General features: G+C 41.2%; 1 protein-coding gene across 2 annotated transcripts; it reads left to right on the forward strand.

Annotated features, from left to right (window-relative positions):
• Positions 1-84: 84 nt before the first annotated feature.
• LOC118349922 (zinc finger protein ZFP2-like) lies at positions 85-26,425 on the forward strand. 2 transcript variants are annotated; one of them, XM_025474890.3, is made up of 5 exons: positions 85-554; positions 8,803-8,867; positions 19,822-19,948; positions 20,547-20,642; positions 22,336-26,425. In XM_025474890.3, exons 1-5 carry the CDS (start codon positions 533-535, stop codon positions 23,895-23,897), a joined length of 1,872 nt encoding a protein of 623 aa, XP_025330675.1. In that variant the 5' UTR covers positions 85-532; the 3' UTR covers positions 23,898-26,425. The 2 variants fall into 2 exon arrangements, with proteins under 2 accessions (XP_025330675.1, XP_035562516.1); XM_035706623.2 differs by having other exon boundaries at positions 85-508.
• The last annotated feature ends 72 nt before the right edge of the window (positions 26,426-26,497 follow it).

The raw sequence follows: 26,497 nt of genomic DNA on the forward strand, positions 1-26,497 counted from the left end.
TAGAGTCGGCCGTCTTCGCAGCGCAAGGGCTCCCGGGAGTTGTAGTTCGCGCCCGGTCTGCGCAGGCGCACTTTCACACAGCGGTCTTCGGGCTGCTCGTTTGTAGGGTGGTTGGGCTCTTGTGGCAGGGCGGTGAGCCCCGGGATCTGTCTCCGAGGCCGCGCTCCGCGCCCGCGGGTTCCAGGCCGCTGAGCCCGAGGCCAGCCTGAGTGTGTGGGGAGCACGTGATGGGGCGTGAGCGCAGCCCCCGACCTTGGTGGGGGCGCAAGGGGCTCCGCGGGCGTGACCGTGACCGTGGCCGCGCAGCGGGGAGTGCGAGGGCCTCCCCCGGGGTCCCCCTGCAGGCTGCCCCTGAGCCCCAGCAGCAGGACCCGCGCCCCTGGGCCTGGCCTGGGGCCCGGGAGGCTGCAGAGCCGCGCACGGCCGGGGGAACGCTGCCGAGGGCGCCTGGAGACCCCTGCCCCGAAGGTGCAGATGGAGACCCCTGCCCCGAAGCCCCGGGAGACAGGTACAGCGTCATCTCTGACTGTGGATGGGTACTGGAAGAGACGAAGGTGAATTTTCCTGCTGTGACATTCCGTACGGAAAACCCAGAGATGAGAGCTGTATGAATGCTGATGAGTCTCCCCTGCCCAAAGTTAAGCAAAGGAGTAACGCAAAATGCTTACGTGTATACCAAGGTCAAACACTGGCAAAATGTGAACTATGGTTTAAGGGAGCGGAGGTGTGATAAAACTGTCAAGTTAAGCAAGGACAATATTACTGTAAAAGCTAGAAGCGCGTTTAGCTGGGGGTGGTGGTGGTGGTGGTGGTGTAGGAAGATGAAGGAGGGAGAGATAAGAGAAATAGGTAAGGGCAGGGGCTATTTCCCGCGACACCGTTAGTATTCACGTTGTGACCTGTGTCCAGAATTCCGTGTATGGTCTCTTATTACTGTCCGTTCCGGGTGAGGTTCCTGCACGCCCTGGATTTGTGTTTCACCATCAAACAATTTTAAAGATCACACACGCATTAGGACCGCTATTACCAAACAAACAAAAACAAAAACAAACAAACAAAAAAAAAAACAAAACAAAACATAACGCGTTAGTGTGGATGTGGAGAAGTTGGAACCTTTGCCCTTGGTGAGAATGTAAAATGCTGCAGCCACTGTGGAGAGCAGTATGGAAATTCTTTAACTTTTACTTAAGAAATGAAAACTAGAACCACCATGTAATCTCTGGGTATATATCCCAAAGAATTGAAAGCAGGATCTGAAAAGAGATTATTTGCAGACCACGTTTATAGCAGGAGCAGTCGCAATAGCCAGGAGGTGGAAGCAACCCAAGTATCTAACCACAAACGGATGGATAAACAAACGGGTCTATCCGTACAATGCAATATGGCATTCAGCCTTAAAAAAGGAAGTTTGGACACATGGTACAACATGGATGAAGCTCGAAGACATTATGCTAACTGAAATAAGCCCTGCCTCAAAATAAGAGACACTGTATGATTCCACTTCTATTAGGTCCCTAAAGTAGTCAAATTCATAGAAAGTGGAATGGTGGTTGTCGGGGCTGGGAGGAGGGGGTGTGGGAAACTGTTGTTTAAGGGATGCAGAGTTTCAATTTTGCAAGATGAGAAAGTTCAGAAGATGGGTTGCACAACAATGTGAATATACTTAGCAGTACTGAATATACTTAGCAATGGTTAAAATGGTGAATTTTTTTGGTTATGTGTATCTTTACCACAATTCTAAAAAAATTTAAAGAATTTTTTAGGGTGATCAATAGTGTGATCAAAAGTTGAAAATACTCGGGGAGTCCACAGAACACTGAGTCACCTGGCCCTTTACATGCCCTGATGGGCCTCCTTTCTTGAGTTGGGGTTCTGATGGGCTCCCCTGGTGCAGGAAGATCATCTCTGAAAAGCTTATTCCTAAAACCCCTGCCTTGGGGTTTCTCTTCCTTCTGCCCGGAGGCTTGAGTCAGGAGCTCAGGGTCAGAGTTCTTCCAGGTATTTGGAGCAATGGTCCCAAGCCTGGATAACAGGACACCACATATCCATCCATCCATTCCCTGAGCACTTGTGTGGGGGGCACTGTGCTGGGGGCCTGCCCTCAGGACTGTGGTCCTGAATGACCAGTGGAAGGAGTGGCTGGCTCTGGGCCTGGCCGTAGGGGACCCACAGGTAGAGGGAATAGCATGTGCATATCCAAAGACAGTGACAAAGTCTGGGTAACTACATGGGTCATGGGGAGGTGGTCTCATGAGTCATACTGAGACTATCTCTGCTTTTTTGTAAAGAATTATCCAGTACAAGCAATGCATAGGTGCAGGGGAAGTGTTGGGAAAGCCAAACAAGCACAATATGCAGTAACCCGCCAAGTCCTAGAGAGAGCTCCTCTTAACTTTTTAGCAAACATTCTTGTGGGCTCTCCCAGTCATAGTATGCTAATTATCTCGATGATTATGTAATATAATACTTTCAAATTGGTAAGTCCCCTGGAATATTCACATAGGAACAATACCAAGCAAAGATCTAAAATGACCTCAGACGTCAGATTGATAGCTAACAATTTGAAAGTATTATTTCTCCCTATTAATAAGACCTCGTCCCACTTTCCAGCAACCATCCTATTCCTCCTTTTTGCCTTTGAACTCCTCGGAAAGGTTGTTTATGTCTGCCGTGCCTAACTACTCTCCTCCGGGTCTATCCTGAAGCTGCTCCAAGCAGGCTTCTACAAGAGTACCACAACTCTCCTTGTCAAATGCACCAGATAATTCTTTTTTTTCTTTTTTAATAAAATAATTTTTATTGGTGTTCAATTTACCAACATACAGAATAACACCCAGTGCTCATCCCATCAAGTATCCCCCTCAGTGCCCGTCACCCATTCACCTCCACCCCCCGCCCTCCTCCCCTTCCACCACCCCTAGTTTGTTTCCCAGAGTTAGGAGTCTTTATGTTCTGTCTCCCTTTCTGATATTTCCCACACATTTCTTCTCCCTTCCCTTATATTCCCTTTCACTATTATTTATATTCCCCAGATGAATGAGAACATACACTGTTTGTCCTCCTCCGATTGTCTTACTTCACTCAGCATAATACCCTCCAGGTCCATCCACGTTGAAGCAAATGGTGGGTATTTGTCATTTCTAATGGATGAGGAATATTCCATTGTATACATAGACCACATCTTCTTTATCCATTCATCTTTTGATGGACACCGAGGCTCCTTCCACAGTTTGGCTATTGTGGACATTGCTGCTAGAAACATCGGGGTGCAGGTGTCCCGGCGTTTCATTGCATCTGAATCTTTGGGGTCAATCCCCAGCAGTGCAATTGCTGGGTCGTAGGGCAGGTCTATTTTTAACTCTTTGAGGAACCTCCACACAGTTTTCCAGAGTGGCTGCACCAGTTCCCATTCCCACCAACAGTGTATGAGGGTTCCCTTTTCTCCGCATCCTCTCCAACATTTGTTGTTTCCTGCCTTGTTAATTTTCCCCATTCTCACTGGTGTGAGGTGGTATCTCATTGTGGTTTTGATTTGTATTTCCCTGATGGCAAGTGATGTGGAGCATTTTCTCATGTGCATGTTGGCCATGTCTATTGCACCAGAGAATTCTATGTTGCTTGATCCGTCCATCAGCACTGTCTTGCCTTGGCTGTGGGACAGCACCCCTCCTGGTTTTCCTCCTGCCTCCCGCCTCTCCGGGAATGCCTTGGTCTCCACTGCTGGACCCTCATCTCCCCCTGAGATGAGAGACCTCTCTCCCCAAGACTGGAGGGCCTCAGGGCTGGATCATGAGAAGCCTCCCATCTTCTCTAACTACACTCACTTTGAAGAAACCTTATCGAGCCTTGTGGTTTTCACTGGCACCCATGTGCTGCTGATGCTCAAATTTATGTCTTCTGCTTAGATTCCTGCTCGCAGCTTCAGGCTCACTACCTGACTGCCCACTTGGCTTGTCCATTTGGATGTCTAATGCCCCCCGGAACTTATCAAGTCTAAAAGGACTGATTGCTGCTCTCTGCACAGACCTCCTCTTCCCCCTGCACTCTTTCCCATCTTAACAAACGATCGTTCCCTACTTCCAGCCTATCATTCCAAAAACCTTTACTTCTTGACTCTGCCTTTTTTTGTTGTTGTTGTTACATCCCATATTCGATTCATTCACAAACACTATCACAAACTCTTTCTTCACAACGTGTCCAGACTCTGCCCCTTCTCAGCTTCTCCCTTGGACACCTTCTCTCCCTGAATTGTTGGCGTAACCCCTCCCTGGTCTCCTTGCTTCTACTGGTTCTGCCCTTAGCAACCAGATGATCCTGTTCCAGAATGAGCCTCACCATGGCCTGGGAGGTCCTGTGCCTTCTGGTCTCCAGTTCTGAGTTCCAAGCTCATCTGTCACTCCCTCCCTCACTCTGTTCTGGCCACAGCGGCCTCTTTTCTGTATCTGGAACTCACTAGGCATGCTTTCACTTAACAGTCCCTCTGCCAGGAATGCTTTTCCTCCAGATACCCATGTACCTATGTGGTTTGTCTTGTCGCTTAAAAAAAAAGATTTATTTATTTTAGAAAGAAAGAGAAAGCATGAATGGGGGTAGGGGCAGAGGCAGAGGTCTGGGCCTGGCATACAGTAGGCCCACAGGCAGAGGCAACAGCAATCTCAAGCAGACTCCACACTGAGTGCAGAGCTTGCCTCGGTGCTTGAGCCCACGATCCTGAGATCATGACCTGAGCCAAAACCAAGAGTCAGATGCTTAACCCACTGAGCTACCCAGGCTCCCCATGGAGCTAGTTTCTTTTAATTTTTATTTATTTATTTATTTATTTATTTATTTATTTATTTATTTATTTATTTATGATAGCCACACGGAGAGAGAGAGAGAGAGAGAGAGGCAGAGACACAGGCAGAGGGAGAAGCAGGCTCCATTCACCGGGAGCCCAACGTGGGATTCGATCCCGGGTCTCCAGGATCGCGCCCTGGGCCAAAGGCAGGCGCCAAACCACTGCGCCACCCAGGGATCCCGCTAGTTTCTTTTTAATCAACTTTTTGTCATATAACTTAGATACAATAAAATGGGGTGGCATGGAATGTGGTGTATAAATCTGTTCATCTACCACCCAATTTAAGACAGGGAATATTTTTAACCTCCCAGGAAGTTCCTTTATGCCTCTTTCTATTCAATTCCTAGTGTTCCTCACCTCAAGCAACTACCGGGCTGATTTCTGTTGTCATAGAACTTGCTTTAGAACTTCATGGATTGTGTGTCAACTATTCTTCAATTAAAAAGAGAGAGAGAAAGGGGATCCCTGGGTGGCTCAGTGGTTAAGTGTCTGCCTTCGGCTCAAGGTGTGATTCCTGAGTCCCAGAATCGAGTCCGCATCAGGCTCCCTGCATGGAGCCTGCTTCTCCCTCTGCCCGTGTCTCTGCTTCTCTGTGTGTGTCTCTCATGAATAAATAAATAAAATCTTTTAAAAAGAGAGAGAGAGAAAGGAAAGAAAAAAGAAAAGCAAAGTTCATGAAATTCAGGCATATTATATGTACCATTTTTCATCTGGCTTTTTAAATGTTTTCATTGAACTAAATGTCTCTCAGATTCTTCCATAGTACATGTGTATTAGCTCATTAATTTTTATTTCTCTGTGTTACTCCTTATATGAACATACCACGATTTATATATTTGTTCACTTGTCAGTGGGCATTTGAGTAGCTTCTAGTTTTTAGCCTCTATGAGTAAAGCTGCTGAGGTTATTTGCATACAAGCCTTTCTGTGGACATATATTTTATTTCTCTTGGGCAAACACCTAGAAAACTGGAATAGCTACTGGCTCATAGGACAGGCATATGTTTAACTTTGTAAAAAACAAAACAAAACAAAACAAAACTCTGAAACTTCTAAAGTGGCCGATTCACTTTACATTCCTGCTAACAATGTGCAGGAGTTATGTTTGCTCCAGGTCTTTGTCAACACTTAGTATTGTCAGTCTTTTTAATCTTAGCCCTTCTAATGGTATGGTGCTGACTCACGATATCTTTCATCTGGATTTTCCTGAGAGCTAATGATGGCTGATAGCTTCCTCTCATTTTATGAAGGCCTAAGTCCCTTGCCCATTTTTGGTTGGATTGGTTGATCTCTTGTTTTTGATCTATAAGAACTCAGTCTATATTCTAGATATAAGACCTTTATCATATATGTGTATATTTGTGTATATGTATGTGTCATCATGTATATGTTATGTATTGTTATATTTGTATTTATATATGTGTTATGTCTGCATTACCATATGTATAGTGAATATTTTCTTGCCATCTGTGGTTCGCTGTCTAAAGGACCCCCAGGGCCACTCTCAGGCTTGATGTTTCACTAGAAGGGCTTTCAAAGGACTCAAAAGTCTCGTGGTTAGTGTCTATCACACCAAAAGAATGCACAGTAAAATCAGCACAAGGAAAATGTGCATGAGGCAAAGTCTAGAAGAAACTATGCACAACCTTCCACATGTCCTCTCCCAGTGGAGTGGCAAGGGATGTATCTAATTTCCCCAGGAGTGAAGTGTGACATGTGCGAAGTATCAGCAACCATGGAAACTTACCCAAGTTTGGGTATCCAGTGTTTATATTGGAGGTCAGCCATGTAGGCATATGGCGCTGCATGGCTGACCTCAGTTACTAAAGATCCAGACCCTTAGATGGGAAGTAGGTGTTCACTATGAATCACAGTGTTAGTGTAAGCTATCTGGACAATCTGGCAAATGATGGCTCAAGGCCTTAGGCTTGCAAAAACACTCTTCTTATCCAACAGAACATTCTAGGAGCTCAGTGCCCAGGAGCTATCCAGGGGCCAGTTCTGAAAACATGCCTTTCTGAGGAATGTATAGGGCATGAGCAGACATAGAGTTAACCCTTCCCTACATGCTTGCCTTTTTATTATCTTAATGATATCTTTTTAAAAAAGATTTTATCCATTTATTCATGAGAGACACAGAGAGAGAGAGAGAGGCAGAGACACAGGCAGAGGGAGAAGCAGGCTCCGTGCAGGGAGCCCGATGCAGGACTCGATCCTGGGACTCCAGGATCACACCCTGGGCCAAAGACAGGCGCTAAACCGTTGAGCCACCCAGGGAGCCCCAATGATGTCTTTTATGGAGCATTTTTTTAATTTTGGCGATGTCCAATTTATCAACTTTAATAGTTAGTAATTTTTTTGTCCTAGTTAAGAATTCTTTGCCTACCATTAGGTAACAATGATTTCCTCCTATATTTTCTTCTGGAGACAATATAGTTTTAGCTTTTCTGTTTTTATCTACAATATAATTCAAATTAATTTTTTGTATGTAGTGAAGTAGAGGTTAAGAGTAGTCTTTTCCCCTGACAGTCATATCCGTAAGTATCCAACCAGGAGATAGAAACTGCATAGTAATATGAACAGGAAAAGTGTAGTATAAAAAATTTTTACAAAAAAAAATTTTTTTACTATGGCCTGGGATTGGAGTATTAAGGTTAGTAAGAAATAGGAAGACTCTCACATGCTATGACCTTGCTTATTTATTAATTTTTAAAGTTGTATTGTGGATTTCTTAGGTTTTTCTATGGAGAAAATCATGCTGACTGCAAATACAGTTTTTCTTCTCTCTTACTATCTGTGGTTTTATTTCTTTTTTCATGTTTTATTTCACTGACAAGGATTTCAAGTACAATGTAAAATAAAAATGATGAGAACAGACATCCTTGCCTAGTTCCCAATATTAGGGTAAAAGCATTGAATGTGTCATTATTTATTATGATGTGAATTATAGGTACTATTTGTAGATGCCATTTATCAATGGAGTAAGTTCATTACTGGTTTGCTGAACATTTTAATCATGAACTAGTGTAAAATTTTATCTAATGAATTTTTGCATCTATTAAGATATTTTGATTTTTCCCTTCATTCTCTTAATATGATCTTAATGTGGGCAGCCTGGGTGGCTCAGCGGTTTAGCGCCACCTTCAGCCCAGGGCCTGATCCTGGAGACCTGGGATCGAGTCCCACATCGGGCTCCCTGCATGGAGCCTGCTTCTCCCTCTGCCTGTGTCTCTGCCTCTCTCTCTCTCCTCTCTGTGTATTCTCATGAATAAATAAAAATAAAATCTTTAAAAAATATATGATCTTAATGTGATTAATTACATAAAATTCCTAATGTTAAACCAACTTTTTTTTTCCTAGGTTAAACTCTGCTGGAAAATATACACACACATACACCCACACATGCACACTCATACATGCATATACTTTTTTTTTTTCATGCATATACTTTTGATTTGCTGATATGTGGTAAGGATTTTTGTATCTGTTTTTCTGATATTGGTCTTTAATTGTCTTATAATTATTTGTCAAGTTTGGATAACAAGGTTGTGTTGGCCTCTAAAAGGAGTTAGGAAGCATTCCCTTTTTATTTTTCAATTTTCTGAGAGTTTGTGTATTTTGCCTTTAAATGTTTGATATCAGTCATTCATCATTGAAAACCACCTGGGCTTGGAATTTTCTTTATGAGAGGAGCCAGTCCTGAGAGAGAAGTGCTCCACACTGTCAATGCCTCATAGAGGTCAGAAAAGGCAAGAAACACAAGGGAAAAACCACATTCTTTCTTCACAGTATAGAGCTATACCTATATAGGGTATGTACGGGTCGTGTCCCTTGTGCCCCTGTTGGGAGTTGGGGGAGAGGTAAGCAGTCCTCTCTAGACAGCTCTGAGCCCTACAGGAGGAGGCACTCATGCGTGTTCTCTCTCTCTTCTCTTCTCGGTCTCTCTCTCTCTCTCTCTCTCTCCAGCTCTTCCTAGAGAAGAGGACATGGCCAAGACACAAGTAATGCTGAGGACTTTGCTTTCTTTGCAGGTAGGAGTTGGGGAGGGTGTGTTTATTCTTTCAGGAATTGACTGCTCTGACTTTTGCATGTTTATTCATTGGGGTTGTAATGTTTATTTAAAACCCAGTTCTGTGAATTTTTTGAGTAATTAAATTTTTGGATAAGTAATATGTGTACATAATTGAGAATTCAAACATACCAAAGGGTGAACAGAGAAATGCAAGTCTCCTACTTTTGCCCCCAGCCCTTCAGTTTTCCTCTCCAGACAACCTCATTTGTATCCTTTTAGAGATAATTTATTTATACATATGCAGTCATTTGAATTTGTATCCTTCATCCATTTCCTTTTTACCCAAGTGGTAGATGCTACACACACAGGTTATCACTTTGATTTCTTCTAGTGTGGTAAGATATATATAACATAAAATTTACCATTTTAACCATTTTTTAGCATGCACTCCAATGTGAATTAATTATATTCACAGTATTGTACACTTGTTGCCAATTATCACCACCAACCAGTTATCATCAAGCCAAACAGAACCTATATGAACTAAGAAATAGACATGCCTGGGTGGCTCAGTCTATTGAGCATCTGACTCTTGGTTTTGGCTCAGGTCATGTTCTCAGGGTCATGGGATCAAGCCCTGCGTTGGGCTCTGTGCTTAGTATGGAGTCAGCTTGAGATTCTCTCTCCCTTTCCCCTGCCCCTCACTCACTCTAAACAAACAAATAAAATATTTATAAAAATGAATACACTAAGAAATATTTCCTCACTATTAATATATATGTTGTAGTTTATATCAGAATTTAACTCCTTTTTATGGTGGAATAATATTTCATTGTATGCATATACTCCATCTGTTTATCCAGTCATCTGTTAATGGACACTTGAACCGTTTCTACTTGTTAGCTATTGTGAATTATGGTGTTGTGAATGTTGGTGTACAGATATCTGTCTGAATCCCTGTTTCCCATTCTTTGAGGCATATACCTAAGAGTAGAATTGCTGGGGCATATGGTAATTCTATGTTTAACCTTTTTAGAAAGCACCAAACTTCCACAGCAACTGTACCATTATACATTCTTACCAACTGTGCATAAATGTTTCAGTTTCTCCGTGTGTCACCAACACTTGGTATTTTTTGTTGCTTTTATTATAACCATCCTGGCAGATGTGAAGTAAAATTTCATTGTGGTTTTGATATGCATTTCCCTAACAACAAATGATGTTGAGCATCTTTTTGTGTATTATTGGCCATATACATACTATACATACTATATATACATATATATATTCTTTGGAGAAATGTCTATTTAAGTCTTTTGCCCATTTTTATTTTTAAAGATTTTATTATTTGTTTTAGAGAGAGAGTGTGTATGAGTGGAGGAGGGGCATAGGGAGAAGGAGAGAGAGAATCGCAAGCAGACTCCACACTGAGGACCCTGAGATCATGACCTGAGCTGAAATCAAGAGTCAGATGCTTAACTGACTGAGCCACTCAGGGGCCCCTGTCGATTTTTAAGTTGGGATTTTTTTTGGTGGTTGTTGATTTGTACATGTTCTTTACATATTGTAGATATTAAGTACTTACTACATATAGGATTTGCAAATATTTTCTCCCATTCTGTGGATTGCCTTTTTGCTCTCCTGATAGTATTCTTTGATACACAAAACTTTCAAATTTTGGTGAAGTCCAATTTATTTATTTTTTAATCTTATTGCCTGTGCTTCCAATATAGTACTTAAGAAACCATTGCCAAATCCATAGTCATGAAGATTGGCCTTTATGTTTTCTTCTGAACTTTATCGTTTTAGCTCTTAAATTTATGTCTTTCGTTCACTTTATGTTAATATTTATATAGCGTAAGGTAAGGGTCTGTCTTCATTCTTTTGCACATGGATATCCAGTTTTTCCTGCACTACCTATTGAAAAGATTGGTCTTTCCCCATTGAACAGTACTGGCACCTTTGTGAAAAATCAATTGGCCATAAAGGTGAGAGTTTATTTCTGGGCCGTCAGTGCCATTCCATTAGTTTAAATGTCTGTCCTTATACTGGTACCACACTGTTTTGATCTCTCCCGTTGTGCAATACTTTTCAAAATCAGGAAATGTGAGTCCTCCAACTTTTTCTTTTTTTAAGAGATTTTATTTATTTATTCATGAGAGACACAGAGTGAGGCAGAGACATAGGGAGAGGGAGAGGCAGGCTCCCTGTGGGGGGAGCTTGATGTGGGACTCAATCCCAGAACTCTGGGATTACAACCTGACCCAAAGGCAGGTGCTCAACCACTGAGCCACCTGGGTGCTCTTGTTCTTTTTCAAGGTTGTTTTAGTTATTCTGGTCTTCTTGCGATTCTGTATGCATTTTAGGAGAGGTTTTTCCATTTTTTCAAAAACATCATTGGGATTTTGAGAGGGATTGCATTGAATCTTTTATTACTTTCGGTGATATACACATCTTAGTGATATTAAATCTTCCAATCCATGAGAACAAGATGTCTTTCAGTTTCTTTTGGTCTTCTTTAATTTCTTTCAGCAGTATTTTGCAGTTTTCAGTGTACCAGTCTTATACCCCTTTGGTTAAATTTATTCCTAAGTGATTCTTTGATGTTATTGTAAATGGAATGACTTTTCTTTTTTTAAAATATTTTATTTATTTATTCATGAGAGACACAGAGAGAAGGCAGAGACATAGGCAGATGGAGAAGCAGGCTCCATGCAGGAAGCCCAATTTGGAACTCGATCCCAGAACTCCAGGATCATGCCCTGAGCCAAAGGCAGATGCTCAACTGCTGAGCCACCCAGGCATCCCTGGAATCATTTTTCTTAATTTCTTTTGCATATTTTTCATTCATGGTATGTTAAGATACAACTATTTTTTCTTTTTTAGAAAGTTAACTTATTAAAAAAAAGGAAAGAAAGTTAATTTAGTTAGGGGCACTTGGGTGGCTCAATTGGCTAAGCGGCCAACTCTTGATTTTGGCTCAGGTTGTGATCTCAGGGTCCTGGGATTGACCTGGCTCCAGGCTCAGTGGCGAGACTGCTTGAGATTCTCTTCCTCTCCCTCTGCCCCTACCCCCACCCACACTCATATGCACACACACATGCTCTCTCTTTCTCAAATAAAAAAAATTTTTAAAAAGAAAGCTCAGTTATTTAAACTAAAACCTAAAATGAACAGTTCATCCATTTCTCCCACCCCTCCCCACCCACCTCTGGCAACTGCTGATTTGTTCTTTGTATCTATAAGCTTGGTTTTTTTTTTAATTTATTTTCCACATATAAAACAGATAATTTGGTATTTGTTTTTGCCTAACTTATTTCGCCTACCATAATTCCCTCCAGATCCATCCATGCTGTCATGAATGGCATTGTGTGGATTTTTTTATGGCTGAGGAATATTCTGTTGAATATATGCACTACATCTTTATCCATTCATCTATTGATGGACATTTAGATTGCTTATGTATATTGGCTGTTGTAGATAATGATGCAGTGGACACAGGGGTATAGATACCTTTTTGAGCTAATGCTTTTGTTTTATTTGGATAACTACCCAGAAGTGGAATCACTGTATCCTATGGTAGTTCTACTTTTAACTTTTTGAGAAACCTTCATACTGTTTTCCACAATGGCTGCACCTATTTACATTCCCATTAACAGTGCACAAGGGTTCCCTTTTCTCCACATCCTCCACCACACTTGTTATTTCTAGTTTTTTTTTTATAATAGCCATTCTAACATGTGTGAGATGATAGATCCTTGTGGTCTTGATTTGCATTTTCCTGATGATTAGTTATATAGAGCATCTTTTCATGTAACTGTTGTCCATCTATATGGTTTTTTTTTTTTTTCATCTATATGGTTTTGGAAAAATGTCTACTCAGATTTTCTACCCATATTTTAATCTGATTATTTGTTTTTTTTTTTTTTTTACTATTGAATTGAATGAGTTCTTTATATATTTTGGATATTAGTCCCTTATCAAATATATATTTGCAAATATTTTCTCTCATTCTGTAGGTTGCATTTTCATTTTGTTGATGCTTTCCTTTGCTATACAGAATTTCTTTACTTTGATGTAGCCCCACCTGTTTATTTTTGCTTTTGTGATTTTTGCTTTTGGTGTCAGATTCAAATGTTTTCTTCTAGGAGTATTAGGGTTTCAGGTGTTAATTCAAGTCTTTGATACTTTTTTAGTTAACTTTTGTGTTATGAAGTAAGATGGTGGTTCAATTTCATTCTTTTGTGTGTGGCTATCCAGTTTTCTCAGCACCATTTATTACAGACTGTCCTTTCTCCCATTGTATTTTCTTGGTACCTTTGTCATAAATTTATTGACCATATATGCATAGGTTTATTTATGCTTATATTCAGTTCCACTGATCTATTTGTCTGTTTTTATGCCAATACCATACTGTTTTAATTACTGTAGCTTTTTTGTTTGTTTTGTTTTTGTAATATAGTTTGAAATCAAGGAGCACAGTGCCTCTAACCTATTCTTTCTCAACATTGCTTTGGCTATTTGGGGTATTTTATGGTGTCATAGAAATTTTAGGATTGTTCTATTTCTGTGAAAATAGAATTTTCACGTTGAAATTTTGATAGGAATTGCATGGAATCTGTATATTGCTTTGGGTGGTATGGCCATTTTAGCAATATTAAATTAAATTATATTCTTACAGTCTATGAGCACAAAATATCTTTCCATTTATTTGTGTCTTCTTTAATTTCTTAGTGTCTCATAGTTTTCTTTTTTTTTAATTTTTTTTAATTTATGATAGTCACAGAGAGAGAGAGAGAAAGAGAGGCAGAGACACAGGCAGAGGGAGATGCAGGCTCCATGCACCGGGAGCCCGACGTGGGATTCGATCCCGGGTCTCCAGGATCACGCCCTGGGCCAAAGGCAGGCGCTAAACCGCTGCGCCACCCAGGGATCCCTGTCTTATAGTTTTCAATACACACATCTTTCACCTCCTTGGTTAAATTTATTCCTAGCTATTTTATTCTTTTTGATGTGATTGTACATGGGATTATTATCTTAATTTCTCTTACTGATAGTTTATTATTATTGTATAAAAACACAAGAGACTTTTTTTGTGCTGATCATGCTTAACTGAATTTATTATTTCTAACAGTTTTTTGAAGGCATCCTTAGGGTTTTCTATATATAGTATCATGCATTTGCAAATAGTAACAGTTTTATTCCTTCCTTTCCAATTTGGATACGTTTTATTTCTTTTTCTTGCCCAGTTTTTCTGGCTAGGACTTCTAGTACTGTGTTGAATAAAGTGATACGAATGGGCATCCTTGTCTTGTTCCAGATCTTAGAGGAAAGGCTCTTAGCTTTTCGACATTAAATGTGATGTTCCCTCTATACCCACTTTGTTGAGAGTTTTTATGATAAACAGATGTTGAATTTTATCACATGTTTTTTCCTGCATCTGAAATAGAACAAATTTTTCTGTGTTAATTTTATATCCTAAAACTATGGTGACTTTTTAAATGAAATCATTAGAGGTTTCTACATATCAGATCATGTCATCTGCAAAGCTTTTAGTTCTTCCTTTCCAATTTGGATACATTTCTTTTTCTTGCCTAATTGCTTTCTCTAGAATGTGCAGTAGTATGCCGAATAGAAATGGCAAGAGTGGCATTCTTGTCTTATTCCTCATCTTAGAGGATAAACCTTTCAGACTTTTACTATTTTTTTTTTTTACTATTAAGTATAATGTTAGCTGTTGATTTTTCACATATGACCTTTACCATGTTGAGGAAATTCCCTTCTATTCCTAGTTGTGTTTTCACCATGAAAGGGTGATAGATTTTCTTACATCCTTTCTCTGATTCAGTTAAGATCTCATGTTATTTTCTTCCTTCATTCCATTAATATGGTGTGATATGTTGTTTGTTTTTTGTATGTTGAGCCACCCTTACATCTTGGGATTAATACCACTTAGTAATGTTATAGTCCTTGTAATATACTCCTGAATATACAAGAACCAGTTTGGGGACTATCTGTTCAACCTGTTATTTGTTTTTAAATGAAAGTGGTTTTTGAACAGAAGCAAAGGTAATTTTATAATTTTAGCTTTGTAAAGTTCTTTTGGCCTGAGTTTTCTTACAGATGAATTTTTGTGTCTTTTTTTAGCAAAGTAAAAAATGTCATTTTGCATTTTGGTTAATTTTATCATATATTTACAAAGAATATATGCCATTTTAGTAATCGGTCTTCTTATGTTTCAGTAAAATTTTATAGTTTTTTTTCCTGAAAGACATTTTATCCAGGATTTTTATTTGTTCTCAGATGGAAGATCACTTTTGGATACTCAATCAGTCAATTACTAGAAACTGAATTCTAGCAAACTTTTTAATCTTTGCCAATTTAACAGGTAAAGGGAAAAAGTAACTCCTTTAATTTCCACTTCAGATTTTCTTTAGTATAGTTGAACATCTTTTTATATATTTTTCTTTTTAAAATTTATTTATTTATTTATTTATTTATTTATTTATTTATTTATTTTAGAGAGACAGCATGCAAGCAGGGAGGGGGAAAAGGGAGAGAGAGAATCCTTAAGCAGGCTCCCCACTGAGTATGAAGCCTAACACAGGGCTTGATTCTAGATCTGAGCTGAGTCAAAATCAAGAGTTGGACACTTAACCAACTGAGCCATCCAAGCGCCCATAACTTTTCATATATTTATTAGCCATTTGAATTTCTTCTGTGAATCACTCATATTTTATGTCCATTTTAATTTTTTTATTCTTATGAATTTATAAGAACTTTTTACATAGTAATATCAATCCTTTGAAAATAATAGATACTGCAAATTCTTTTTCCCAGTTGGGAAAATTCAACTTTTTTTTTAGGTTGTATAGTTTTGTTTTCAAGTATGCCTCTGGTTTTAGAATGGATCCTGACCTTGGTGTCAGCCTCCTCCAAGGTTACTCTTTTCAAAAGGCTGAAACTATTGTGACTATTGTAGCTTTAATTAATTATTTATTTTTTTATGATAGTCACAGAGAGAGAGAGAGAGAGGCAGAGACACAGGCAGAGGGAGAAGCAGGCTCCATGCACCGGGAGCCCGATGTGGGATTCGATCCCGTGTCTCCAGGATCGGGCCAAAGGCAGGCGCCAAACCGCTGCGCCACCCAGGGATCCCCTATTGTAGCTTTAAAAACTAATATATTGAGGGATCCCTGGGTGGCGCAGCGGTTTGGGCCTGCCTTTGGCCCGGGGCGCGATCCTGGAGACCCGGGATCGAATCTCACATCGGGCTCCCGGTGCATAGAGCCTACTTCTCCCTCTGCCTGTGTCTCTGCCTCTCTCTCTCTCTCTCTGTGACTATCATAAATAAATAAAAATTTAAAAAAAAATTAAAAAAAAATTTTAAAAATCTAATATATTGGGATCCCTGGGTGGCTCAGCAGTTTAGCGCCTGCCTTCGGCCCAGGGCATGATCCTGGAATCCCAGGATCGAATCCCATATCGGACTCCATGCATGGAGCCTGCTTCTCCCTCTGCCTGTGTCTCTGCTTCTCTCCCTCTCTCTTTGCCTCTCATTAATAAATAAATAAAAACATTAAAAAAAACTAATATATTTTGGCCTTAAGAATGGCTTGAAGGGGTGTCTGGGTAGCTCAGTTAGGTATCCAACTCTTGATTTTAGCTTAGATCATGAAGCTTGGGGGGTTCATGATCTAAGCTTAGGGTTGTGAGATCAAGCCCCACGTCAGGCTCCATGCTCAGCTTAAGATTCTCTCTTTCCTTCTCCATCTCCCCCTCCCCCACCCCGGCTTGCACTCTCTCTCTCTCTCTCAAAAAAAAAAAAAAAAAGGTATACGGTGAGTATCTTCTTTTTATTTTTTCCAGATGATTAACCAGTTGTCTAGTACCATTTTTGAATGATCTGTTTTCCTTGTTGCCTAAAACGGCCATGTATGCATCTAAATCAGCACCCATTTCCAGGCCATCTAGGCTGCCTGGTTTCATGAATATAATGTTGTTTTAATCATCATGGTTTTGGACCAATGCCCAATTGGGCAAGTTTCCCTCATTTGGCTTCTTTTATTAAAAACAAAACCAAACAATAGCCCCCCAAAATCAATTTTTTCACATTTAGTAGGTCTTATTCCTGGCAGTCATTATTAATATTCTCCTGATGAGCCTATAGTCAAATATTTAGAAAAATGTATGCTCAACAAAATATTTTTCATTATAGTACTCAATTACTGAAAGTTTCTGTTCTTTCATTACATTTTTTTCTTAATGAAAAATCAACACACAAATATACAATGTTGGTCTCCCTCTGTGATCTTGCCTGAAGAATTTATTCTTCAAATACATGGGTAAAGGAGAGACCCCTTTAAAAATGTCTTTTTTAAATTTTTATTTATTTATGATAGAGAGAGAGAGAGAGAGAGAGAGAGGCAGAGACATAGGCAGAGGGAGAAGCAGGCTCCATGCACCGGGAGCTCGACGTGGGATTCGATCCCAGGTCTCCAGGATCGCGCCCTGGGCCAAAGGCAGGCGCTAAACAGCTGCGCCACCCAGGTATCCCTAAAAATGTCTTTTTAAAGATGTTTTTAGATACTGAATTTCCAGAAGGAATTATCATGAACAAGACAATTTCTCATATGTGTCTTACATATTTAACCAGAAGCAAAAAATCAATTTACAACCAAACCAAACGTCACTGTCTCCATTTAAATCTTTAAATGGATTTTTTAACTCTCAAAGTCTGCTGCCCACATGGGTAGAGATTTTGTTTGAAGAACAGGTGGTTTTTTAAAAACAGTTATGTTGCATATTCATCCTTTCATGACTCATTAATGAAAATCATTTAAAACTATTAATAGGCACTTTTAGCTTTTTACTTTTGCATAATCAGGTTATAAAATTTTATTATAAATTAAAAATATCTTTAAAAAATTCTCAAGTTGATTAGCTGCAAAAATTCAAAGCCTTCAGTATTTAGTTGAGTTCATTTCTCATTACCGTGATAGCATTGCAGCTTGTAATTGTTGGACAAATTAAACCAGACAAAGGAGAATATGGTGTTTACTTAGGCATTCTCTGACTAGCTTGGGGGGACAGGCTCTCAGCTGGTGAACAGGGTGCTTTTGTCCCTTTGCCCCCTTGTGTTCTGGGATTGCATGGGTGTCTGCTTCAGTGACTGGAGCTCTGAGGTAGCTGCTACCTTGGTCGGATCTCTCAGGCTTTGTCCTCTCACGGCTTTGGTGAGGATGCCCTGCTATAATGTGACTCAACCCTCAAACCTGGTCTGGCCCCCTGGCCTCTGCTGCCCTGGCCCATGGGTGACATCAGTGGATCTTCTTTGGTGAGGAGGCTCCATTCATGGCAAGGTGGGCACCACCACTTGTAGAATCTCTGTCTCATGGAGAAGAGTCCCCACTGCCCATGGGGTCTCCAGCTGTGGTGATGAACCTACCCTTACCTGAGGAGTTCTGTCCATGGGGTCTCCAACTCTATGGGGGGAGGGCATATCCTCCAGTGATGACCCAGCTTTGCCCTTGACTTCCTCTTTCCCTCTCACTCTGTTCTGACAACTTGGGTATTCAGACCTGAAAAACCAACATTGGAAGTTGGAGGCAAAGAGTGGTCCTGAGATCCCAGGAGTGGATAAGCCTAGGGGGATCCCAAAGAGGGGAGGAGAGGGATCTGACAGGGTGTAGGATGAAGGACTGTGGACCCCAATCATTTAAGGAGGAGAAAGATGGGGAGGACACTAAACAGGAAGGGCTAGGACAGTGTGCTGCATGTGGGTGGAAGAATAAGAGTGAAGGGCAGCCCTGGTGGCGCAGCGGTTTAGCGCCGACTGCAGCCTGGGGTCTGATCCTGGAGACCTAGGATCGAGTCCCACGTCAGGCTCCCTGCATGGAGTCTGCTTCTCCCTCTGCCTGTGTCTCTGCCTCTCTCTCTGTGTCTCTATGAATAAATAAATAAAATCTTTTTTAAAAAAAGAATAAGAGTGAAGACGTACACAGTGGAGACAGTGCCACAAACAAGCTGTCCTTCAGCATCATTCTGCACATCCCAGCACCTAGTTCCCCTGTCTGCTCTGCCCCAGCCAGCCTTCCTTCCAGTTACTCTTTTGTCCTATTCCAAGTAATTTAAGAGACATACTTCCTCTTTATCTATCTCTTCATCTTAAAAACAACATCCCTCTCCCCCTCCTTCAAATATCATCTCTACCCTGGAATCTGTAGGAATCTTCTTGCTCTTTATGGTCTTACCACATATATCCCAAACACTAGACCATTCAAATGCACAATGTTTGAACTCTGTTAATCATGGCTTAAACAACAGAAATTCATTCTCTCACAGTTCTGGAGGCTGAAGGTCCAAGATCAAGGTGCCATCAGGGTTTATGGTGAAAGCTCTCCTCCTGGCTTGTAGAGGGCCACTTCTCTCTGTGTCCTTACATGGCTTTTCCTCTGTGTGCATGCACTCGTGTCTCCTCTTCTTCTTACAAGGACCCATCAGATTAAGGCCTCACCCTTATGACCTCATTTAACCTGAACTGTCTCTTTAAAGGCTCTATCTATAAATACAGTCACATTGTGGTTTGGAGGTTCAACAGATGGCTTGAGGGGAAGAGTATAATTTCGATCTCTAACCCTGAATAAATACATATTCCGTGGATTTAACTACAGCTTGCTTCTTTGCTCTTGACTTCACATTCCAGAGATTCGCTCAACTGTCTATAGCTGTCATCAGTCATCTAGAATTTTTTACTGCACAAACTAGAACTTCCAGGAGAATATTAGAGTAGCAGACTCAGTGTTGCTGTCCTGTTCCTGTTTGAACCAGATGTACTAATGTCTTGTGTTCAGCATGCTATAAGCCAATAATTTCTTGGTATATACTTTCCCCTGCCTGTTGGGATGCTGCACCCTGTGATGCACTGTGCATGGTATGTCCACTGCCAAACACTGCCTCTTGTAACGTCTCAGGACCCAGTGACATTCCAGGATGTGGCTGTAGAATTCACTCAGGAAGAGTGGGAGCACCTGGGCACTACTCAGAAGGCACTGTACCGAGAAGTCATGCTGGAGAACTACAGGAGCCTGGCCTCCCTGGGTAAGAGTGGCCCTGGGCCCATCCTGAGCACTGGCCTGGGGAGGAACACGAGGCAGCACCCTGGGAGGGTTGGGGGACACAAGTGCCTTCTGCTCAGGTTGTCTGCTTAACTGCTGCGAAGAGGGGAGATGTTAAGTAATTGAACTTGGTAAGTGATCATTTTTTTTATTAAATAAACACAGATAAAATAGATTATAATGAAAATATGTGAGATTTTAAAAGATGCAATAGAGACTGGAAAGGGGTTTTAGAGTCTGAGAGGCACAGTCCACTAACAATGCTTGAAGGCCTGTGCACACCTACCCTGCCAATATGAGTTGGTGAATGAGGATTCTGCTCTCTCTTCTCTGTCCAAACCATGAATCCCAAGACCCTGAGGCCTCTGAGCCACAGGACCATATTTTGATGTTCAGAGGACATAGGCTTAGGGTGTTTCCACTGCTTGTTCTCTGTGTGGCAGGGAGCAGGAGGCTAAGGCTGCCCCTACCCCCACTCTGGGGTCATCCATCATTCCCTGAAGACAGGGAAATAGCAGCAGGGTCCTGGGCATATGCTTGTCACTGGCTCAACACTTGTACCTCTTGTCTTCCCTGAGCAGGGTGCCAGGATTTCAAGCCTGATGTGATCTCCCAGCTGGAGCAAGGCAGATCACCATGGATGGTGTGGAGGGACATCCCTAGAGACCCCTCTCCAGGTGAAGAGATGGGAAGGGGGCCCAGGAGCTCATGCAGAAGGCTGTTCAGGAAGCCAGTAGTTTCTAGAAGTGCAGGAGAAATCCCAAGATAAATTAGGGCTACCTGGAGAATAATCCCTGCACGGAAGCCACATCCTGCCTCTCCCGTTCCTCTCCTGCACAAGTCCGGGCCCTGCAGGGAGTGTACTGCCTGCCTGGGACCCTTCCCAGTTGCACTGGCTTCCTTCTTCCCTTCTCTCAGATGTACCTCCTCCCCCATCCTGCCAGGGGTTCTGTCCTCTCTAGAGAAGCCCCTCAGTGGCCGGTGATGCCACTTTCACCTCCCTCCTCTTTCTTGCCATCTGTTCGATCACCATTCCTTTCCTCTTAATCTACCTTGAATATTAGGTAAATCTACTAGGAATGGCCTGGTAAACACATCCACCACCTGCTGGAATCCACACTGTGGTTTTCTGCTTCCTGCTGCATTCAGCCTCAGCAGGACTTCCCATGATCACTCTCCACATCAGTCAACTCCTCTGTTTCTTGTCTTCTCACACCCCCTCACTGTGTTGGATTCCGCCTGAGTCCTTTATCCCACTTGCTAACTCTGACCCCAACTTAATTCAATAGTGACCATGGGTTGCCTCTGATAGTAGGAGAATGGGACCATCCTTACAGACCTGGTGATTTGGCATTGCTGAGAAGTTAACTGTGGCAGCTTACAAAATGGGCAAGAACTGCTGGGGATTTACCCCAAAGATACAGATGCAATGAAATGCCGGGACACTTGCACCCCAATGTTTATAGCAGCAATGTCCACAATAGCCAAACTGTGGAAGGAGCCTCGGTGTCCATCGAAAGATGAATGGATAAAGAAGATGTGGTTTATGTATACAATGGAATGTTACTCAGCTATTAGAAACGACAAATACCCACCATTTGCTTCGACGTGGATGGAACTGGAGGGTATTATGCTGAGTGAAATAAGTCAGTCGGAGAAGGACAAACATTATATGATCTCATTCATTTGGGGAATATAAAAAATAGTGAAAGGGAATAAAGGGGAAAGGAGAAAAAATGAGTGGGAAATATCAGAAAGGGAGACAGAACATGAGAGACTCCTAACTCTGGGAAGCGAGTGCAAAGGGAGGTGGGTGGGGGTGACTGGGTGACGGGCACTGCAGGGGGCACTTGATGGGATGAGCACTGGGTATTATTCTATATCTTGGCAAATTGAACACCAATAAAAAATAAATTTATTAAAAAAATGGGCAAGAGAAGAGGTTGGAGGCTGAGATATTAGTGGTGACATTTCATAGTGACCTAGGCACATAGTGGGTTATATTATGATCTGTTTCTCTTCTGCTATCCTTATTCTAGTGATTCCCCTCATTACTGCCCTCTTGTCCATTCTTAGGTCCCTGTTTTCACCCTTCAGTGATTCTAGAAAGGCAGTCCTCACTTGTAACTTACCTCAGGTGTCACTTACCATCACCCCTATAACCACTTGCATGTCCCTGTTCACGTCTTCCTTGCTCCCGTCCACAGTGGCTCTTCGCTTACGTGACATTTGAAATCAGTCAAAGCACCATACCTCTGTTTGGGGAATCAGAGAATAAAAACAATAGTAACATATTATATGTAGCTTTGACTAGCTCACACTTTGTATTTCTCTAAAAGGTCAAATATCTTCCACTTTTATTTCTTTCAGACCAAGAGACCAGATCTAGAACTGCAAAGTCAAATTTGAAGCAACTAATTTCTGAAGAATTTTCCCAGGGCATGGTAATCAACAAAGGTAAAAGGAATGGAATCTGTTACTCCACCAGAGAAGTCCTAGAATCTCTTAGTTGTTTAGAGAGCCATCCAGGGCAGATGGCATTTACCCGTAAGAAAATCCTGACTCAGGAGAACATTCTTGAAGATGCTGGATTTGAGTGTGGACAGCAGTCAGACTTTGTTACTCAAAGCACAATTCCTTCAGGGAAAACAAAGTATAAAGATGACAGTTATGGCAGCAGCTTTTCACATAACCTAAATCTAAGTAATCATCAGAGAATCTACACATGTGAAAAGCTATACAAATGTGATCAATGTGGGAAAGACTTTAGCTGTGGTCTGGATCTCACTCAACACCAGAGTACACATACTGGAGTTAACTCATACCTTATTAGATACCAGAAATTTGGTGCTAGAGAAAAGCCCTTCAAATGCAGAAATTGTGACAAATCTTTTAGCAGGGGTACACACCTTATACAACATGAAAGATGTCACACAGGAGAGCGACCATATGAGTGTAATGTATGTGGGAAGTCCTTCAGCTGGGACTCGTCCCTTATTCTACATCAGAGAACTCATACTGGAGAAAAACGCTATGAGTGTAGTGAATGTGGGAAGGCCTTCAGCCAAAGTACATGCCTCACACAGCATCAGAGGATTCATACAGGAGAGAAACCTTATGAATGTAATCAGTGTGGGAAGACCTTTAGCCAAAGTTCACATCTAACTCTGCATCAGAAAACTCATACTGGGGAGAAACCCTATGAATGCAATCAGTGTGGCAAAGCCTTTATTCAGAGCATTCAACTTACTCTGCATCTAAGAACTCATTCTGGAGAGAAACCTTATGAATGTACTGAATGTGGTAAGACCTATAGTCATAGCTCATCCCTAATGCAGCACAAGAGGATTCATACTGGAGAAAAACCCTTTGAATGTAAAGAATGTGGGAAAGCCTTTACCCAGAGCATTCAGCTTACTTTACATCTGAGAACACATACTGGAGAGAAACCCTATAAATGTACTGAATGTGGCAAAGCCTATAGTCATAGGTCATCCCTTATTCAACATAAGAGGATCCATACTGGAGAAAAACCCTTTGAATGTAATGAATGTGGGAAAGCTTTCCGATGGAACACACACCTTACTCAACACCAGAGAATTCATACTGGAGAGAAACCTTACAAGTGCAAAAAATGTGACAAATCTTTCAGCAGAAGTACACACCTTAATCAACATCAGAGAATTCATACTGAAGGGAAACCCTACAAGTGTAACGAGTGTGGGAAGACTTTTGGTCAGAGTGTGTATCTGATTCAACATCAGAGGATGCATACTGGAGAAAAACCCTATCAATGTGAGGAATGTGGAAAGGCCTTCACTGTAAATGCATACCTTGTTCAACATCAAAGGATTCACAAGAGAAATAAACCTTTATTATGTGCCAGTCACAAAGAAATTCTGACTGGAGAGAAATTCAACAAATGTATTTAATGTGGGAAAATTTTCAGCATAAGCACAGGCATTCCTCAACATGAATAAATTAATAAAAGAGAGAACTCCTATAAATATAACTGTGGAAAATATTTCACTTCTACCATGCCACAAATGCTAGAATACTAATATGTTCATCATAAAGAAAACTAAGAAAGTGGAAAATGTGTGAAATGTTTTAATGTAATATGACCTCTTACTATAAGTTTAAAAAATATATTTTATTTATTTATTCATGAGAGACACAGAGAGAGAAGCAGAGACACAGGCAGAGGGAGAAGCGAGCTCCTTTCAGGGAGCCCAATGTGGGACTTGACCCCCAGGCCCAGGATCAGGACCCAAGCTGAAGGTAGACACTCAACCACTGAGCCACCCAGGCATCCCATCTCTTACTATAAGTTAAAGGAAAAATACTGAGGAGAACCTTATAAATAACATCTTTAAAACCACAAAGTTTCACATGAAAGTTAAATCTTCTTATATATCATGCTGAATTTCTAGAAAAGTTGTAGGAATAATGTGTTGAATCTATAAATGATGTTATATATAAGGAGGCCTCATTCTACATATACAGAGCTTTAAATACTGTAGATCATGGGCTAAATCCAACCTGCACCTTTGTTATAAATAAAATTTTATTGGCACAGTCACATCTATGTGTTTATGTAAACAATAGAAATGTATTATCTCACAGTTTCGGAGGCTTATGTCCAAGATCAGGTGTTGGCATGTTTGTTTTCTTCTGAGTCTCCTTTCCTTGGCTTGGAGATGGCTGTCTTCTTGCTGTGTCCTTATGTGCCCTTTCTTCTGTGCACTTATTATCCCTGGTGTCTCTTCCTCTTCTTCTAAGGACACCAGTCCTTTTGGATTAGGGCTCCATCTTTATGACCTCATTTGACTATACTCACCTCTTTAAAGGCCCTGTCTTTAAATAGTCACATTGAGGTTCAGGGATTTGTTTTAAGTTTTTCACGTTGCTGTAACAGATACAATGTATACTGGGTGGCTTATAAACAACAGAAATTTATTTCTAACAGCTCTGGAGGCTGAAAAGTTTAAGCTCTGGAGGCTGAAAAGTTGGAAGATTCAGTGTTTGGTGAGAGCCCACTTCCACGTTCATAGATGGCCATCTTTTTGTTGTGCCCTCATATGTTGAGAAAGGTGAGGAATCTCTCTGGGCTCTCTTTTATAAGGGTACTAACCCTATTCATGAGGGCTTTACCTTCATGACCTAATCACCTCCTAAAGCCCCCCACTTCCTAGAACCATTACTTTTGAGGTCAGGATTTCAACATGAATTTTTGTAGACCGTAGCAGTCTTCAACATATGTATTTGGAGGGAACACAACTCAGTCCATAAAAGCCTGTGAAACCTAAAATATTCTCTAGCCCTTTACAGAATAAATGTCCTGAACTTGAGGGTAGATAATCAACTATAATATGTCAACATTCTGCATTGTATACAAATTTCTCTTTTTAAAAAAGGTAAATTAGGGCAATGTAATAGTCATAAAATGTACCATAGAGAGAACCTACCTGTTTTGTAATTGTTGAATTATTTTTGCAAAAATTACAAAAAGGATCTTTTTCCTTGAAAATATAAGACAAAAGTGTTTCTCTGAAGTAAATTCTATGGCTTCTCTAATTAATAACTTTTGTAGCAAATACTGTTCAGATCACCTCCTATTTATCCCATTGTTGAGGGTGGGATCCTCCACCCTACATAATATAAGACAGCTAAACACATGGCACCCGACACTGGTCTTGATGACTGGCCAGAGGTTTATTAGTCACATATCCCAATGCAGGGAAGGACACCACACACCACAGCACACATGGGTTGCACTCAGGAGCAGAGAAAACCAGTAGGAGCAATGGGAGGCAGGCTTTGTAGCAGCAAGAGGGTGAGATATTCCCTGTTTTCACTGGAGAATGTGATTGGCTTCTGTGAATAATTCATGGGCTGGTAGGGTGAGGATGGGACGCTGGCCCAGGTGAGAGGGAAACTACCTGGATTAGAGCATTTCCTGTTGGGCGGTGGGCATATTGGCAAGAGCAAGGTAATCCAGTTAGGTGTCTGGGGCCCTGTGAGGCTCCAAGATGTCCAGGCAATGGTGAAATTCTAATTCTTACACACAGCATTAGAAATCAGGTTTGTCAGGGGAAGTTTTCAGTCTCCTACCACCAATCTAAGTTGCTTTACAACTTAGAGGGTTTAGTAGTAAACCCTCCTTACACCAACTTTTTCACATGACTTTTTCAACTTTATATTTCTTCCAAATGATCCCAACTTTCCTAGTCCTTTGCTTCCTGTTAAAATTTTAGAGTGAGGGATCCCTGGGTGGTGCAGCGGTTTAGCGCCTGCCTTTGGCCCAGGGCGTGATCCTGGAGACCCTGAATCGAGTCCCGCGTCGGGCTCCCGGTGCATGGAGCCTGCTTCTCCCTCTGCCTGTGTCTCTGCCTCTCTCTCTCTCTCTCTCTCTCTCTCGTGTGACTATCATAAATAAATAAAAATTAAAAAAATAAAATTTTAGAGTCAACTTGTCCATTTCTATCAATAAAAAGTGTATTATTTTTATTTAAATGCATTTTCTGCATCA

The sequence above is a fragment of the Canis lupus genome, chromosome 26, assembly GCF_003254725.2.
Source record: "Canis lupus dingo isolate Sandy chromosome 26, ASM325472v2, whole genome shotgun sequence".
NCBI lineage: Eukaryota > Metazoa > Chordata > Mammalia > Carnivora > Canidae > Canis > Canis lupus.

Bases quoted from the DNA above. Each gene is read 5' to 3' on its own strand.
- LOC118349922 (XM_035706623.2), top strand. From the start codon at position 475: ATGGAGACCCCTGCCCCGAAGCCCCGGGAGACAG. The intron at 8,868-19,821 runs GTAGGAGTTGGG...GTAACGTCTCAG, and splicing joins GGACTTTGCTTTCTTTGCAG to GACCCAGTGACATTCCAGGA. The intron at 19,949-20,546 runs GTAAGAGTGGCC...TTCCCTGAGCAG, and splicing joins CAGGAGCCTGGCCTCCCTGG to GGTGCCAGGATTTCAAGCCT.